The sequence below is a fragment of the Benincasa hispida genome, chromosome 9, assembly GCF_027475165.1.
Source record: "Benincasa hispida cultivar pf3 chromosome 9, pf3_genome.v1.1, whole genome shotgun sequence".
Taxonomy (NCBI): Eukaryota; Viridiplantae; Streptophyta; class Magnoliopsida; order Cucurbitales; family Cucurbitaceae; genus Benincasa; species Benincasa hispida.
Window position 1 is genome coordinate 51,911,920 of NC_143486.1, and position 20,049 is coordinate 51,931,968.

Here is a 20,049-nt window from a genome sequence, read left to right on the forward strand (position 1 = left end):
ATCTGGTATTCTCTACAAAAATCCTCTCCACCAAAAAATAAGATCTTTGTCAACATACTTTTACAGAAACGTTGTTCTGTAAAAGTCTCCCCTTCCAAAGGATCCCACAATCCTGATACAGTTCAGAGAATAGCAAGGTTTTCAAGAGGTGGTGCCCTTGTTCGTGGTTGTTCAAGAGATTGTGGAGAAGGTATTCTTTAAGAAAGTCTTCAAGGAGTTCGTGCAGAGGAAAGCATTGAAGAAGGTCTTCAAGAGTTTGTCTTCTTCCCTGTAAAGCATGTTGTAAATTTATATTTATCTTATTCTGTTTTTTCTCTGTTTTTTCAAGAATTTTCAAAACAAGTTTCCATGGCACACGCGTTCACGTGCTTCCACTAATGAATTCAGTTCTTTCACATCGAGCATCAAGTGAATTTCTAAATCAAGAATAAAACATAGAGCATGAAGTATCGAGTATCGAGCATCAAGTGAACTTCTGAATCAAGTATAGAATGCTAAGCCTAAAGCATCAAGTAGCAAGTAACGAGTAGTGAGCATAAAACGTATAGCATAGAGCTTAGAGGATCAAGGATCGAGTATCGAAGAAACTTCTAAATCATAGTGCGCAAGTAGTTCCTAAGGTCGAATTGATAAATTCACAAGATATTGACGTAAGTAGAAGGCCACTTTTCATTCAATTTCAGAAAGGTGATCATTTTTCATTTTTGGCCTCTAAAAAGGGGTCATCCATACAAAAAGACACAAGTGATTTTTCCCTACTCGAAAATTTGTCAAAAATTTCAAGAGATATTTCGATATCTCTCGAAATTTTACACCGTTGGCTAAAAGGGTTACTTAGTAAATGAGTTTTATTGAAATAAATGAATGTTTGACATGTATAAAAATTTGAGTTCAAGAATTTTTTTTTTTTTTTGACAAATATGGTTTAATATTTGCCTGTTGGTATCCCACCTGCTCATTATATATTCTTTTCTTATATCATTATATATATATATATATATCATTCTTTTACGTGGACATGTGGACCATGTGAGGTAGATGCATATAGCATGAGGTGGCATCATAAGATATATGGATGTTTGCATGCTTGACACGTGGCAATTATGAGAAATGATGAATGTATGGATAGAGAATTATGTAAATGATGAATATAAGGGAAAATGATTAAACTAAATTTAATATGATGGATAGGTGGGAAATGATGAAGTTAAGTTTTGGAAAGTCTAAGTATAATAAAGAAATATTGGTTTTCTAAATAAATAAAGTAGATGTTTAAAATATAAAAATTGCTAAGAAACTTACTTGAATTTGGAATAACAAGGTAGTACGTGGAGAAATGAATAAATTTTATTAAAATTTTTGACAGAGTACAAGTTCTTTTTTTCTCTCAAGGTAAAACACTCAAAAGACTGGAAATAGACTTTTACCTCTCAATCCATACTAAGCTTCCTTTATATACAGATGTGAAGCTTTTCATGCATTATATTAACAAAATACGTTATTCTTTACATCATGGGTTGTGATAGCTGGTATAAATACAAGCTATTGTAGCCTCTTACTTAGAATTATGAGGGCTAACAAGCAGAATATGTGTTGATAATACTAAAAATTTATGTGAAAAGTGAGCTTGCGTCGATCAGCACTGAAAATCTCTGCTAACCCTATATTATGTGTTATTATGTGTCAAAATGTCTATTTTTGTAGCTATCGCAGGAATCAATTGCATGTGTTGATCCCATACCATCGCAAAGTTGACCACATGCGTTGATCTTCATGAAGACCAGTTTGTCGCATGAAATGTCGCGGCTACAGAGTTATAACTGTGATAGAAGGTCGATCGCAAAGTAAGTGGAATGCGCTGATACTTCAGGAAAAACAAGCATGAACGCATACCTTGGGAGTATTAAAAAGATAAAATGATGTTGACATTTTATCTACCACATCAGAAGTGACAGTGATTCAGAGCGAGACCACAAATGTTGTCGGTGTTTGAGCTCTATAAATAGAGCCTTAAAGCTCAAATTCAAGGTATCCGAGCTTCTGCCTTGAGGCGGATCCTTGTGATCATCAATGAGAGCATGAGCAGACACTCTTTGAGGATTCTCCACCTCCATAAACCCTTCCGAGTGACGACCGGAGCTACGTCGGAGATAGAGCTCGAGAGAGACTTTTCCACCATCCATCCATGGCGCCACCAGCAATCTTGACGTATTTTTGATGAAAAGCAAGAGATTGCTTGCATCTAGCCTTCCACCTCTCCTCTTATCTCTGTATTGTATTACATTTTGGCTTAAGACATTAATACATTTCGTAATCAATGCATCTATTAGTTCCTTCGGCTTCATCTTCTTCATCTTCTTCTCCATTATCATCGTTTACATTCATCGTTTAGTTATCAAAAGTAGTCGCATACTCAATCGTGCAGCTTAGCAATAGGACGTATTTAGCAACCCATCAAGAGGTGTGCGTTGCGGGAGTATAGTGAGTTAATCTTCTTCGCTTGGTGTGAGGCGGTAGCAACGTTTATCCATGAGCCATCGCAATGCTTGTCTATAAGTTGTTTAGCCGCAACTAACTATCTGAGAGGGTGAGTAGTGGAACACACTAAGGCAAAGTATACATTGTTCCTAGAGATAGGCACGATCTTATGCTCAATGTAACCATGCATTATAGAGATATAGGCATGCGGCTGGCCACCGAGAGGTGTGCGATGCATTAGTGTGGCGAGCTGAGTACTCGGGCGACCTAACATAATGAATATTATTATGCGTTAACAACTGTTGCATCTTTACCAATTTTCATAGTTAAACTTCCATTGCTCAATCTGTTTAGTTAGGAGTAGGAGTAGCACATAATCCTTTAACTTTTATCTTTTTACTTTTATTCATCGCCTCAAACGCATTACTTCACAAACATTATTGAGTTACAAGTCCCTGTGTTCGACCTAGGATCACCCCGAGTAACTTGCGTTCTCGTTATTCTTGGCGAGAAAGCAAGAAAACTTGTGACAGGAACACATGGTCATCGCATACATGCTTAAACGCATATTGTATATTTTCTAGTCCAACGCATGACCATCGACGCATGAAGATCAATGCATAACATGAGATGCATATTTATTTTCCTCTCCCTTTTCTAACCAACAGGTTGTAGAACATGTTTTTACAAAAGATGACACTTAAAGTCTAAAATTATTTATTTATATATATATATGGTCCTTAAATTTTGGGCTATTTTCTATTTAGTCCTTAGGTTTCAAAATGATACGCATTTAATCTTTAAGTTTTGAGTTTAATTTTAATTTAATCCCTAGGTTTGGGGCCCTGAGATGATATAGGATGCTTGGAGTTCTGATGTCTGAAGAGTTCTGATATCTAGGGAGTTATAATGTCTGTGTTTGGGTGTGCAGAGTTATTATGTCTGAGTTCATATGTCTGTGTTTGAGTGTGCATAGTTGTTATGTCTGAGTTCATATGTTTGTGTTTGGGTGTGTAGAGTTCATATGTCAGTGTCATCTGGTTTAGTTTTAGTACTCTATAATAATTTGCCTGTATGAACACTATATTAAAAAAAAAAAAATATTATAATCCAATTATTGTATCCATCCTATTTGGAATAAAACATTGATTGCATTTTTTTTTATTCTTTCCAATCTCAAGATATGGTATACAGTTCAGTTTTTATTATTCATTCCAAACTTCTCATTAAAGAAAACCAAATGATTTTACAAAATAGTGTTAATTTAGACTAGATATGAAATTCATTAAATTAATTCCACTAAAAAAAAAATTTAGACCGGATATTAAATTTATTAAATTCATTCCCCTCAAAAGATTTTGCATAATTTGATGGCCTTATACATGACCATTTTACAACTTGCTTAGAAAAATTTGCATCCATATCTAAGGGACACATGCCACGGGCCATTTGTACATGTCACAAAAAATCAACAAATATATAATACCTATGGAATAAGAGACTAGGGGAAGTTACAAAAAATAATAACAAACCAACTTGCAAACACCAATAATGTAATTAGTTAGTCTTGCCCAACAAACGCATGTAATACCTTCTCCTTAATGGTGGTGGAATGTCTAGAAAATCGTCTGTACGTTGAATATCATTCACCAACAGATCTATAAGGGTCAATTAATCGTCCTCCTCTAAACCCTCAACTTGGTAGCTCTCTTCAATGACCTTCTAACACCTCTTGAGCTCCAATTCATATTTCTCTTTCTGGCATTGGACAAGTTTCTCCCTTTTACTTTCCTACACGTCCATTGTTATGCATACAATGTCAAGTATTTCAGATTGGAAGGGAGTCCTCTTTCGTTTCATTCCTCTCGTATCATTACGTGATCCAGTACACCTACTAATAGGTGTATCTTGGAAAATCTCATCCATCCCATCAACATTCGGTATGTTCATGTCAGGTATACTTTCTTGTTGCTTATTAACCTGTGATCCCAACCGAATATCCTCCAAATGTTCATCTATTGCAGATGCTTGATCGTACGGGGTTTCACTGCCTTCATAATGGCCCTATCTTTCCCAAATACAATTGAAATCTCATCATAGTGGGGGAATGGTTTGTGTCTCAAACCCTTCGCGTTGGGATGGGACTACAAATAGAAACGTATATTATGTTAGAACATCATATTATATTAGAAAAAGTTCACCATTGTAAGATAATAATACTATAATGTGTTCTCTTACTCGAACCCATACATCGAAAACCTCTTTCTCTACTTCCACACATCTAAACTCGTCATTCCAACCAAATCCAGTGCATGCATTACTCAGCATCTCAGCGATTGCACAATATTTTTGTTTTAAAAATCTAACCTTGCACTCTATTATCGAAAGCTTGATGGAATAGCTAGAATTTTTTTCGATAAGTAGACGTTGTAGCTGTTGTAATAGTCAGGCTTGAATGTTTTATTATCAGCTTGCCAACCCATTTCTACCAAATGTAGTAGTGACTCCACTAATCGTGCATCTTCAACCTTTGTCCAAATGTATTTTGTCATTTTCTCACATCCTACCATTTAGCTACATACATACGTATAACTTAATAAAATAAATTGGACCCAGTTAGATAAACAGAGTTTTGAGTACGAATAGCGTAGAATATGTTTCATCATTCACATGAACCAATTAACACAACATAAATTAAGATAATTCAACACAGTAGATTGTTTGAACCGAAAGATAATATGATCTAAAAGTAGGAGGAAGTTATTCATAGTAAAGCTAATTAGACAAGAAACTTTATGTTCATGATGCTTGTTCCCACTCATTGAACATTCGCATCGCTAACTCATCCCTGAAATCAGTCCATTCATTGGATGTTTCAATAAATTGTATATTTTCTTCGCCAAGCTCGTTAGATAGAATCTTCATCATCCATTATTTCGGACATTGTAGTTTAGCCCATCTCCCTCATTATCAGGTTGTGCAGCAGACAATATGCCATTATTGTTCTACATTGGATCTTAACTGGGTAGTAGGACTTCCCACGTAGTATTGCCCAATGACCTTTGAGTATGTCAAATGCTCTTTCTATGCAGTTTCTAGCAGATGAATGTTTCATGTTGAAACATTTTCGTGGATTAGTCAGTGCATTTCCAGCAACACGCTATTCTGAAAGATGGTATCGCTCTCCCCTACATGGTGCCAAGAATCCCTCAATATTATGGTATCCAGCATCACATAAGTAATAATAACCTAGGCATGGTATACACATAATTAGTTGGCAAACTATTTTCTCTTGAATCCAGACAGTGCAATCACAGAAGTCTATACCCTTGGGAACCTTCAATATGTGTGGTCGAGAAATTTCATCCCTAAGCACTCTAGAATCGGCTGCAGACCCTTCCCACCTTGGCAACACAAATATGAACTCACCAGTTGGAGAACAGACGACAAGCACATTCGTGGCTATCTCACCTTTCCGGGTACGATATCAGGACGATCGCTTGCACTTACATTGACCTTGATGTATGTGTCATCCAATGCACCTAGACAATTCCGTATGGGATCATACATTGACAAAGGGATAAATATTTCCTAGTTTCATAAGAATTTAGAACCTAATATTTAACTAGGAGTGGAATTCAAATTGTTGTAATACCTAAAACCACTTCCACCTACTATCAGTGCAGTCGCTCGTGATAGGCTCTGATTGTTTAGCAGAAACTCATGGGGTTGTAGTACTGCAATTAGAATGGACCTAAAATGCCTCGAAACAGTTTCTCTAGACCGTGCGAACTGTCGTCCAACTACTCGGTTCTTAATGTCGTACGCCAAAATGTGGAGGAAAATTTTCACCATCTCTTGGACATCAACGCATTGAGTAGGTGTCAGCCGACCAATCGTCCTATGCATATTACAGAGGATGGCGAAAGTTCGTCTATCCATCCGCATGCTCTCACGACAGCAAACGTCATTTCATAAATAAGCCAAAAGAAGTTTAGCTGTCTAATCCGATGTCTCATGTGGGAGGGTTGGTTCTCTATTCTACGATGATCATTTAGTAATAGGACCAATGTTAGGAATAGTTGTCGATGGGACGTGGTAATGATTGAAAGGATAGTAAAGATTTCTTCATTTTCCATATTTTGAGATAGAAACCTAAATCCCTACAATACAAAAGGAAAAATAGTTTTATGAGGGATTGGGTCTAAATTGAAATACATTACTACAACTTCATGAGTTATTCGAGAGTTTAACTAGTAGATTGGTAAATTAATCATCTCATCCTTAAATCCATATATAAAAAAGGTAAGCATTTACATTCGATATATATTAAAAATCTATGATTTAAATAAAATTTAAAAAAACAAAGAGTAGCAAGTAGCATGGTCTTTTTTATGATTTATATTAAAAATCTATGATTTAAATGAAATATATTTATTTATTTTTATTATTCTTTTTATAAGTTGGCCAAAGGTCTTTTTTATTAACTTTTAGTATTCTTTTCATAGGTTGGTCAAAGGTATGTGAAAGTTGTTGTATTAGTATTCGTTTCAATAATTACTAAAATAAATTGTTTCAAAGATCTTCATTAGTATTAGTTTCAAAGATTAATTACTAAAATAAGTAAATATTTTTTTTCAATTAAACATGATTATATTAATTGTTTGAAAGTTGTTGCATTAGTTGGTCAAAGGTCTTCATAAGTTGTTGCATTATATTAATTACTACACATGGATAAATTAATTAATTAATTAATTAGAATATTGATAATGGACCATAATTTATTATTGATAATTTAAATTAAAATAATTAAAAACAATTACATTGATAATTTATATTAAAATAATTAAAAATGATTATATTAATTACTGAAATTTATTAAGTCTAAGTAATATATTTATATTTATTAATTAAGTAAGCTATATTTTTATTGTTCAATCTTCCAAAAATAAAAATCTCACACTTTTGCAAGGTAACTTAGGTAAGTTCAATATTAAGAAGCATGTAAACACTAAAAAATTAATACACCGTCAAACAATCCGTATAATATATCCATTGTAGCAGTAACACACCAAAATTAATAACACAAAAAAATACAACTGAATGGAATATAGAGGAATACACTAACACATCAACCTCAAACTAATTGAATATTTCGTATTAGTTTGGGCTACATAACAAAACAATAAAAAGAAGTTAGAAAAAATCTAGAAATATTTAAAATGTAAGAAGAGAATTAGTTCGAATAGAGAAGTACCGATGTTACTTCTATGAAGTACGATATGGATGGAGTCCACAAGTTGCTGAATCAAAATACAACTGAATAGAAACTTAATAATATAAAAATAATATAACCAAACATTAGAAAGTAGAGAAGGAGAAACCGAAGTTAAACAACTTACCAGATTGACAAAATAAATCTTAGACAATGAAGGCTCTCAGCAAATAGAGAAGGACCGATGTTATATAGGAAAAGTGAAGGGAGTGGTGGTTGTTCAACAATAAGAACAGCCCCAACAAATATTTTTTTTAAAAAAAAGTGTGAACAGCCTCAAAATATTAAATTTACATTAGTTGGTTGAGTCATTAATTAAGTGGTTGAATGGGTAGTGGAAATAAGCAAGTCAATAAACAATCAGAACAGTCATTACTAAAGTTTGTAGGTAGTTTAATAAATGAGTAACTAATAATGCATAACATTGAAAATGTGCAAAAAAAATCAATAAATAGGATTAACATAATTCAAGATTAACCGGGGTATTAGGATTAGAACAACATAGAACAATATTTAAAACAAAACAGTAGGTTGCATGTTTAGAAAATTTTGAAATTAAACATGGCTAAAAAAATCAAAATAAGGCATGAAATTGAAAACAAAATTTTGAAATTAAACATGGCTGGAAAATCAAAACATGGCAGGATTAAAAATGAAATTGAAAAATTGAAGAGAAAGACACAAAACAAGACACAATATTAAAAACAAAACAAGAAACAGAACAGTCTCATCAATAGGTTGCATGTTTAGAAAAATTAAACATGGTTGGTATTAGTTATAAAATTGATTAGTTAGAATTAGTTATACCATTCTGTTATTGAAGTTTTAATTATGCCCTTTATGGTCTTTTTACATTATTATATGATGTATAAATGTATCTTCATCGAGGAATAAAAAGCATCGAGTTCAATTCTGCTATGATCGAGTATGAACAAATATGATCGAGTATGATCAAGTATGAATGATCGAATATGATCGAGTATGAGCGAGTATGAATAATCGAGTATGAACGATCGAGTATGATCAAATATGATCAAAGATGATCGAGTATGTTCAAGCATGATCGAGTATGAACAACTATGATCGAGTATGATCAAATATAAGTATGATCGAGTATGATCAAGCATGATCGAGTATGATCAAGCATGATTGAGTATGAACGATCAAGTATGATTGAGTATGATCGAGTATGATCAAATATGAACGATCGAGTATGATCGAGTATGATCAAACTCGAGTATGAACGATCAAGTATAATCAAATATGATCGAGTATGATCGAGTATGTTCGAGCATGATCGAGTATGAACGATTGAGTATGATTTCGTAATTCTTTCTCCGAAATTTCATCTTCTACAATTCTAGTAACTGGAAAATCAAAACAATGCATGAAACTAAAATTTCAGGAGAAAGACTCATCATTGGCCGATCTAGGGTCTAGAAAACAAACCTGAAGTGGAAAACGTTCTCCCCCACCAAGCTGCAATTTGATTGAGAAGAAGATTGAAGCAGCAAGGAGGAAAAGGGAGAACACCAAATATGTGAGAAAAGAACAAATCTAGGAAGAAAATGAGACATGGTTGAGGACAAGCTTGAGGAGAAGGTTGAAGTAACTAGGGTTTCAGAGGATGGTTAAGAGAATGGTTGAGAGAGACGTGAGAGAGAGGACTACCGGGTGAAGTGGAAGAAAAATGAAACATGACATACAATACGCAAAGGAAAATGAAACGGTGAGATACGAACACAAAAGAAAAATGGATCCACAAATAATTCAAATTGGTAAGATAAGATAATGTATCCCCAAACACCGAGATGATATACCAACCCATATTATACTATCTCATATTGAACCCTAACTCAGCTAGTTGTTGCACCCCTACATGACGGCTTTTAATCTTAAAACATTTGTAAAAGAAAATACAATTAATGTATATTTTTTTCAGAACAAATTTCAGTTAAAAGTAAACCTTTTCAAAATCTTAAGAACATAAACGACCAATGTAGTATTTTAATCTAAGATTTACTATTTGAATGAAAACAATAACAATAATAATAATACTTCATTAGAGGAACAGAAAGTTGGCTAATGGAGTCAACTGAAATTTGGCATAAAAAAGAATGTCAATTGAGCCAACAGTTTACAGCACAAACTATCTAGAGAGGTGTAAATGACATTTGATTGAACAATCATCAATCATCAAAATTGTAGACTTGTCATGTTCCTCTCCTCAATATCACTACTGTGAAAACTATACAATGGCAACAACTATTTTACATTATATTTTATCCTAAGTTCGCCCCCAAAAAAACTACTTAACTAAAATATAAGTGTCGGTTCACTTGCTCGGCTTTGTCCACGACGTTTCTGAGGTGTTAACATTACCATAATACACCTGTTTCGACGACTCGTCCCAATACACCTGTAAAATGTGATGTTCCAAAAAGAAAACCAAGAAGATTAGCATCTGTTTCTACTAGAGCAGGTTCAAGATTATAGACAACAAAGTTGGTAAATGATTCAGATGATCATGAATTGAGAAACCAAAAAGGAAGCCAAAAGCTATTGTATAAGACGCCTCTAAAAACATATGGTGTTCAGTTAGTTTCATCACGAGGGACTCAATGGCCACGTTCCCTTCTAACTTGTAATTTCAGTTCATCATCATTCGTATAATGGAATTTACCTGCCATCCCGAGGGGAGATCTTTTGAGATTTCTGCCAGGTCAGGCTGCTGGTTTCCATCTGTGGATGCTTCAGCAGGAGATTGAGCGACTTCACTCGATGATTGAGCTCTCCTTCGCTTCACACGCTCGCGCCTACAAAATATAGTAAGCAGAACTTAGAACAGTGAAGTCCAAAAGTCCTTGAACTCCAAGCAGTTCAGGTTGCACTTGCACAATGAGTACAAAAGGGATGGTGAGAATATGATGGTTTAATAGACAAATGAAGTTTGGATAAAGGAAAAGAAAATGTAAATTCGGGCTTCATACCAATCACCCCCAAGAGGCTGAAAGTTGGCGTTTTCTTTAGCATCCCCACTGGCAATCTGCTGTGCGTGCCATTCCTGCATCATAAGCATTGGTAAGAACCCAGAGCTCAGATGCAGTGGACTGTAGTCCTTTATTTCAAAATATAATTATCAAATGCGTTCAGTTGTATAGTACCTTTATTTCCCTTTCTCGTTTCCTCTCTAGAATCTCATAAGCATTTTCTGGTTCTTCCTCATCTTCCAATTCTTCTTTCGCTGCCTTCCACTGATTAATCAAAATGTATAAATAGAAAAGACCCATCAGGCAATAAAAATATAATTTTATGGGATACCATACAGAAAGACCAAATAGAGAGCATCAGGTAATATATCTATGAAAGCCAAAAGAGACGTGTACCTTGTCCAACAAACTCGAAACTTTCTTATTTGATCTCAAGGAGGGAGCAACTGTAACTGTCCGCTTTTTGCTGCGCAGAGCTGCAAAGAAAAAGAAATGAAAGAACATTAGAGCAGATACCATATTAAGAGGCTACCTTTTAAGTGAAAAGCTAAGATTATAGCATGAACATCTCAGTAGAAGAGTTAAACTACACTGCACAAACTAGACTAAAGGTTTGAGCTCACAGAATAATGTTGATTTGCTCGCAACATAGTTGATAGACACCTAATAAAATTAACAAACTGCACCCAACAAAAGCTGCCAAATCCTAGGCCATAGAACACATGATATGTTTTCCTTCCTCCCCCAGTCCCAACCCATTTTGAGGAAGCTAGATAAACATTTTGCTCATATGCAGCTCCTTGAAAAAATATCATGATTAAGAAGATTCTACTTAAGTATTATACCTTTTGGTTGAACCTTGGAAACTGTGGATGTATTAGCAACAGACGAAGAATCAGTAACGGCTTTACTTGTTGGCGGAACATCATTAGTTGGGGAGACTGAAGTAGATGCTCGGAAGGAAGCTGCCGTGGTCTCTCCATGTCTCTTGTCAATTTCATCAGCAGCAGAAGTAGTATTCATATTTGCTGCATCAGAAGATCCATATTGAATAGAGGAAGAAGGATCAGATCTGATAGACGAGGAATCAACATGCAACTGTGAAGACTCTGTTGTACTAAAGACAGGAAGAGTGGTTGTTGCACTTTGAAGAATACCATAACCTTCAGGCACAACACCATTTACAACTATAGAAGCAGAATCGGTCTGTGAATTTGGAACTGCCTCATAGTAAAATTGTGCTTGAGCCAAAACAACGTTACATGCTTCTGGTTGTCCATAAAAGTCTGCACCAGGGACGACTTCAGGGGCAGGATGCGCATAATACTTAATACTAGAATCGGGGTAGGACACTTGATATGGTTCGGAGTAACAAAGAGGCTGCCCAAGTTGGGTATAAGATGGAGGCATAGGATATAATGGCTCAGCTGGCTCATCAGGTGGGGGTGGAGGAACATCTTCATTATCAGGTGGTGGTGGGGGAATCCATTCCTCATCCGGGGGTGGTGGCGGTGGTGCTACAGAGCCATCCTCTGAAACCATGTATGCATATCCAGAGGAAAGATTTGGCTGGGCTTGGAGATCTGGCTGAAGTGGTTGCTCCAAGAAAGTAGCAACATACATGTCTGACGAACCAGCCACCGTCAAGTTACCTGCAGAACTGGCATCTTCTACTTCCATATCCACCTCCATGTCAACATCTTCCACAGAATGTACACCACTCTTGGAAGCCATTTCGTCAGTTACATTTACATGCTCAATCACAGCAGTAGAGTTTCCTAGCTGTTCACTGGCTTTAGATGATGAAATATTTTCTCCATTTGCAATGATAGTTACTTGGCTTTGATCCCCTTGGAGTTTCAAAGAAGCAGAATCAGTAGGCAAATGGTAGTGCTCCAAAGCAGAAACACCACTATTTGTCACTCTCTCTACTTCAGACTCAACATTTGACCTTCCCTGAATTTTATCCTCTCTTACAATCTTTGGACTATCAGTAGCCTTGGCTTCATCCGATTGGGATGATACAGCAGCAGTTTGATAAATTTCTTTGTTAACTTCATCTTCAATCTGTTTAAGCTTCCTTCCCGAGTGTTCCCAAAACGGAAGCAACAATGTCTTATAGGGCATTAGTGACATCAAATCTGAAAGTCTAACCTCAGTTTCCAATATGTACTTAGATGTCCAATCATGACCTCCTGACCTGAAGTTAATATTAAGCCATTAGTACAAGAATGTAACGAAAAATCAGAAGATCATTTCACTAATGCTAACATAAAAATAGCATATTCCCTTGAAATGCCAGTAATATTTTTATCAACAACGTCCAATTCAGTTCAGTGTAAAAATTTGAGTAGCCAGAATTTTATTGGCATGGCAATGTTCCATGTTCCATCCAAACATTTTTACTTCTAATATAAATAGAAGTCAAGATTGCTTATAAAATAGAGAAATGAAGATGATACAAATAAAAATTCCCACCACAACTAAATTGAAAATATTTTGTTCAGAAATATTGTATTAAATTTTTGGGGAGAGAAACAAATGGTTTAGACGGGTAACATTAAAAAAGTTCAACTGTTGATATTGGATTTTCTCATTATCTATGGTGGCCTTGGTATCGACCTCCCTTCCTATTATCTGACCATAGATAATTGGATATTCGACCTCCCTTCCCATTATCTATGGTGGCCTTGGTATCAGATCCCTCCGACAAAAAAAAACACAGCTCTCATGATATGGCAGAAAATCTCGTCTATGGGCTGGCATCTTAACACTTAAAGATCAGTTTTTTACGTTTACTGACTCTATAGTTGGAGACGGGAAAGCTATAAGATTTTGGATGGACTCTTGGTGTGATACCCAACCGCTTGCATAGAAATTCCCTGTGATCTTCTCTATTTTATTGAAAAAGGAGGCAATGGTAGCAGATTGTTGGTGTGCCTCCAGTCAAACGTGGAATCTGGGCCTCAGAAGAAATGTTTTGGATAGAGAGATGGGAGACATGATTGCTATTTTTGGAAGTCTTAAATGCTTGGGTGCCCCAGAATGATCGCGATCGCCTTAAGTGGATTCTTGATGCTTCGGGGAAGTTTACCACGAAAACTACCTTTTCGAACATCACTAAGAACTCCTCTCACTTTTCCTCTGGTGAATCTCGTTTGGAAGCCCAAAATCCCAAAAAAGGTGAAATTCTTTCTCTGGTCCCTTTGTTACAGAAGCCTTAACACCCATGAAATGCTTCAAAGGAAGCTTAGAAGCTCTTCTCTTGGCCCATCTGTTTGCTGTTTATGCTTGAAAAACGAGGAGTCCATTGATCATAATTTTCTGCATTACGACTTTGCCGACAAAGAGTGTACTCTTCTTCTTGGCATTTTCGGTCTGGAGAGTAGCCTCCTAAACCGAGTCAACGATTGGATGCTTCAAGGATTGGAAAGTAGAGCTTCTGGTGATCGTGGGAAGGTCCTTTGGAGATGTGCTTTGAGAGCCCTTTTGTGGTGCATGGAAGGAAAGGAATAGTAGAATTTTATAAGACAAGTATACTTCTTTTGATTATTTTTGGAATGTTGTTCAACATACAGCTTCTTGGTAGTGTACACAAATCACACCAAACTCTTTTGTAATTATAGTCTTTCGCTAATTTTTAATAACTGGAAGGCTATTATTCGTTAATTTTTAATAACTGGAAGGCTATTATTCGTTAATTTTTAATAACTGGAAGGCTATTATTGATTAGCACCTTTTATGGGTGGGGGGGAGGGGGGATCCTCTCGACCCCTCGCCCTTAGGTTGTTCCCTTTTGTTCTCTTTAGAATATAATCCTCTGTTCCTTATCAAAATATATATATATATATATATATTGGATTTTCTCAGATAAAATCTTGTACAAAGTTACTCGATGTCATGTAGATCATACCTCACATAAAATAATAGTACAAGAAGCAAGAAGCGGACGCAAGAGAATGAGATTATCAAGACCAATTACATCACTGCCCAAGTTTAAAGATTTAAGTTTTCGAGGGTTTCCTACTGCATTTGGTTCCTCATCTCAGCAATCTCCTTGTATCAAAATGCATCCCACAAAACGTACATAATCAAGAAAAAGCAGGCCAAGAAGATGAGTAATAGGATTGGGTATTAGGGATTACTAGGGAATGTAGAAGAAGTAGTTTGTTGGGGAAGTTGGTTATATATAGAGGGGTAGTGAATGGAGAAGATAAGTAATATTGTGTTATCTCAAGATTGGGAGGGTCCAAGTACCTCTAACACTTGGTTTATCTTGTATTTCCATTATCATTTACATTTCAATATATCCAGGTTCTATCAATGAGGCAGACAGACTCATTCCTCATTGGATTTGATCAAGAACTGATAAGATAACCCATAAGGTAAAATGGCAAGCATAGGCACTGGCGCCATATGATGCCCAGTTACTGATGGAAAACGAGTAGGGTTTTTTTTTTTTTTTTTTTGTCAAGTGTCTGATAGATGTTTGAGAGACTTTTAAATCATCAGGATTCATTTATTTTCATTATTTCCATGAGAAGTTCGTTTCTTTTTTTTAATATTAAAAGTTCAAATAAAATAAAATAAAAAGTGGATATAATTTGCAATAATTCGAAGCTTTAGAAATTAGAAACACAAATGAAGTCTCCAAGCAGAATTAAGTAATTATTTAAATGTTAAAAGAGAGATATATAGTCGATAGAGGACAGAATGCATCATAATATTACTTGATAGTGGATTAGCATGAATATGTGCTTCTATTTAATCAATAAATTTTAATTCCCCTCCATTTTTGCCAAACATAATTTACGAAGAAACATAAATTCCAATCAAATGTACAAAAGAAACCCCAATGATTGTTTCCCCAAGGCTTACAAGCCAAAAAGAAATGTGATCAAGGTGATTGCCTAAGTGAAGAAGCTCAACATCATTCAAGCAAGAAATACATGCTGAATGAAGGTTGCAAATAGCTGATATTCAATGGAGGTGAAAAAGTAGAATCTTACTTTTGTAATGATTTCAATCTCTCTAACAAGCTCGCACTCCAGGTCAGAAGCTGCGACGGAAGATCTAACCCTGATTTCAGTTCATTAGTCACCGTGTAATCAACATAGATCTCAGAAGCAGCTTTTGTTATATTTACATCATTTGAACAGGTACTGAAGGCAGCATAGCTTTGGTCAACCTCAGAACCCTGACTTGCAGTTACTGGAACAGCATTCTTGTAGCCTTCAATTTGATTATTCACTTTAGGCCTATATCTATCACAATTTGACAATTTTGAAGCATTGTGATTAACAGATACTCACCTGTGCTTTCTGCTGAAAAAGCATCTAACTTTCCACCATTAGTTAAGCTAGATTCCTGTCTAAATACTGCGTTCTCTGGAAATTGAGTAGGAGAAGTTTTAATATCAGTGGTTGATTGAGTAGGCTGAGCCTGAGCCAAAACAACATCAGGTACTTCCCATGAAGTTTCCCCAGTTTCAACATTCCAGTAATAATAATTATGGCTCTCCTCATGCATAACAATCCTCCATCCTGAAACATCCCCTGAAACTTGTACATTAGATATGGCTGGTACAGATGTTTGAACCAGATCACTTTCCTTGCTTAAATATGCCAAGCTATTAGTGTCAGTTTTTGCTTCATCTTTGCTCTCCACGTTTTCAGAAAATTCAACAGAACCCTGCTCTGCTTCCTCATGAACAGCCTTTTCAGCAATGAGGTCTTCACTGACATTCGTATCCATATTCTCACATCCCTCAGTAGGAACCACAGCAACCTAAAATCAAGGATATCAGTGAAACAGAGTACTATTGAGAATAGAAGTGAACTTTATTAACATGCACAAAAGTCAGATATATCCAAAACCATAACCATCTAAGCAATAAATATCTCAAGTTAAGCAAAAAATGGTGGTGAGGCTCATCTGGTAAAAACATATGTAAATGCCTTATGAATGTATTCAGAATCCTGCTTCAACTTGGGATCAAACCTGAATTCTCATTTTCAATATTTTTCCAGCGGAAATATTTTCAGCTTAACTTGTGTTTTCATAATTTCTAAACCTCTTTCAATTACCATACCAAACAGCACCATAACCATCTAAGCAATAAATATCTCAATATTTGCAGAAATGTTTCAGTCATAATCATTTAACACATGAATCAGGTTTCAACCCCACACATTTTATTGAAATTTAAGGCAGAACTGATACATTCCCAGGGCCTGGGGGTGGGAAGGGGAATTGAAACACTAATAAATACACTCACACAAGAAATTAGCCCAAAACTAATGAATGTAGAATATCAAATCAAGTTTATTAAAGTGCTAATCCTGATCTGCAATTCAAGCAATAAAAGAAAGAAAAATACCTCATCATTGCACTCAGGTAACAAATCATCTTGTCCATCATGATCTGAATTTTTATTCAAGTCCTCATCAACTTCATCGTCACTATATTGCTCAAGTAACAGCAAGGGATTTTGTGCTTGGTGACCTGAAAATAAAAACACTTTCACATCAAATATATCCAAAACCATCTCTCTTAGCAGCACGTCAAAGAATTCCCTGGAAAATTCATGAATATCAAGGTGTTAGAAACATAAAAATTTCAAAATTAAAGCGGTGAATTCAACATGAACATTGAAGATGTTTCATCACATCCACCTGTTACACATCCAAGGACAAACGTCAGTGATAAGCAAAAATGAAAGAGACATACGAACCGATGAAAAATTTTTCCTGTCGAAATCTCCAAAATGCCTTGATGATACCAAAAAGGGCATAATGATTGAGAGTCATTCATGTTCATTGTGTCAGGGGCCCCGACCAGATCTGATAATTGGTGTCCCAAAGACCACAGTCACCCTATAGACTGAAAACAAATTCTTGGGGCAAATAACACAAAGTCTTGTACATAAAGTTTGAAATATCCACCATTATAATGTGAAGCACTCATATCCCCTTTACATAGTCCTTTTGAAGAACACTGATAGAACCCACCTGAAGAGGATGCTGATTTAGGTAACTTGGTTGTCTGTCTTGAATCTATATCCCCTCCAACTTCTTCATGTACATCAGAGCCATCTAAATCTCCTAAACAAAGAATAACACATCCACCATTTAAATAAAGTCATCTTATATAATCTCCAGAATCATGACTCTGAAATCACTAGAAGCTGCGATGAGTATGTCAATACTACCCAATATCATGTATTACAGAACAACTAATATAAAGAGAATTATCACTAACACTTGAAAGAATTTTTTATAAAACGCTAATAGAAACTACTTTAAATATCTTTGATGCATAATATATATGTATACTCTTTCCTTTTTAGTAATCATCCAGACAACTTTTCATCTCAAATGCTGACCATAACAAACCGATATTCAGATGTAAAACATTTATCATTGAAGACTAGATATAGCCAAAAAGTGAAAGTCAGAGAAGCAACCGGGATCGACAATTAGGATGTAATGCATTGAATACAACATCAAGTTAACAAAGTTACATATCATAGACCAGACCTCCATTGCATTAATCACAACATAAAGTCAATGAAGTCCCATACTACGGACTAAACAAAATTAGAACCAGAAAAATGTATAAGACAACACAAACACACGAAACACACAAAAAGAACCACCACACAAAACTCACAACAGACCACCAAATTGACATGCACTCCATCTCTTCCCTTCCAGGTCGGAAGCTCAATCCCCCATCCTGGTTTTTATTGTCGTAGGTTCAAATCATAAAAACCTTTATAAAATGAGATACCAAAATATGTTTTGACATAATATTCAAACAAGCCCCCCTGCCCTAAGCAACCGAAGAAGCATTAATTCCAAACAGATAGAAAACCAACTCGATGAGAAAAGAAAAAAAGGGTCACCGGGAGCTCAAATTCTCCGGTTCCATTACACAATAAACAGATGAAAAATGGCAAAAACGCTCAATAGAAACCAACACAAACCCACATACAGAAAGAAACAATCCACAAAACACAACCAAATCATGCAAGAAACAAATGAAACACATATCGACATTCGCACTTATACAAAACCGTTATAAATTACATATAAATCAAAGGATAAACCCTCCGAGGGGGAAAAAACTACCGGAGGGCTCGGCGAAAAGATCGAGCTTGACACGGCGACCGGCGTTACTGAGAGCTGCGAGGCGACGCTCTCTTCTCTTTCCCATAGCAAGAAGAAGAAGAAGAAGGTGAAAGGATTCAGTGGATTGAAGGATGAATTTAGGGATCCGGTGGATTGAATCTGTGAAATTCTTGCCCTTGACGAAGTCGGCGATTTTGCGACCGAAGATTGAGACGGCGTTGATTTATGGTTCGACGAAGGCCCAGTTCACTTGCGCCAATTTGGGTCTTGGGTTGTAAGTCGAATATCCGTAATCTAATGGTTGAGTTTCTATAGATTTTTTAATCATAATTTTTGTCGATCGATTTTGAGATTTTCCGCTTTTTATTTACTGTGATTTTGTGTCCTTTTGTGGTTTCGGTTTGAATTTTGTACAATTGTATGATTACATATAATCGATTTTTGCCTAATATATATTTATTTTGTCTCAGATATATTTTAAAATTTGTTTCTAATTAGTTATTAACTTTTAATCGTATTTAGAAGTTTTTAAATTTGGCAAATTGCAAATATCACTCTTGAAATATGATGGTATATGATGGTGGTTATTATTAACTTTTTCAATGTACCCCTTTTCTATGCTATTAGTGGAGCCTGTGGAACCGACCGGTCAAGATCAATAAAAATCCTAAATTGGAATATTCGAAGAGTGGAGAACTCTCAAGCATTTAGAGCTCTAAAAGAGCCCATGCTTCATCAGCATCCCCAAATTATTTTTCTTATGGAAATAAAAGCTCATCAATACAAAATGAAAGAGTTACAAAATTATATTAGTTTTTCCAATGGCTTTATGGTGGATAGTCTTGGTTTGAGTGGAGGTTTGGCTATTTCTTGGAATAATGAGGCTTCTTTTCATATTTTAACATTCTTCAAATCTCACGTTGATGTCAAAATTTTGAATAACAATCGTAATTTTCGTCTCATTGGATTTTATGGAGAATCAAAACATTCTGACAGACACCTTTCATGGACTTTATTACGGAGGTTGTGTGCCATGTTCTCCCTCCCTTGGTTGGTTAAAACATAAATCTCATGCTTGAACTGGGAACTGGTAATTGGAAACTGAAACTGAAAATTGGCCAAGCCAACATTCGTGCATAACTTTAAAAACATAATATTTCTGAAACATAGCTAG

The 20,049-nt window shown here is 35.6% G+C and overlaps 1 protein-coding gene across 2 annotated transcripts; it reads right to left on the minus strand.

Moving 5' to 3' along the window:
* Nucleotides 1–9,831: 9,831 nt before the first annotated feature.
* Nucleotides 9,832–19,178, minus strand: LOC120085697 (WW domain-containing protein). Of its 2 annotated transcripts, none has more exons than XM_039041841.2 (11): nt 18,876–19,178; nt 17,754–17,846; nt 17,123–17,247; nt 16,056–16,530; nt 15,753–15,975; nt 11,589–12,943; nt 11,140–11,219; nt 10,918–11,007; nt 10,744–10,817; nt 10,437–10,569; nt 9,832–10,172 (listed from the first exon to the last, which is right to left on the minus strand). In XM_039041841.2, the coding sequence occupies exons 1-11, from the start codon at nt 18,958–18,960 to the stop codon at nt 10,089–10,091; spliced, it is 2,817 nt and encodes a 938-aa protein (XP_038897769.1). In that variant the 5' UTR covers nt 18,961–19,178; the 3' UTR covers nt 9,832–10,088. The 2 variants fall into 2 exon arrangements, with proteins under 2 accessions (XP_038897769.1, XP_038897770.1); XM_039041842.2 differs by having other exon boundaries at nt 17,477–17,846; nt 18,876–19,166.
* Between the last annotated feature and the right edge of the window lie 871 nt (nt 19,179–20,049).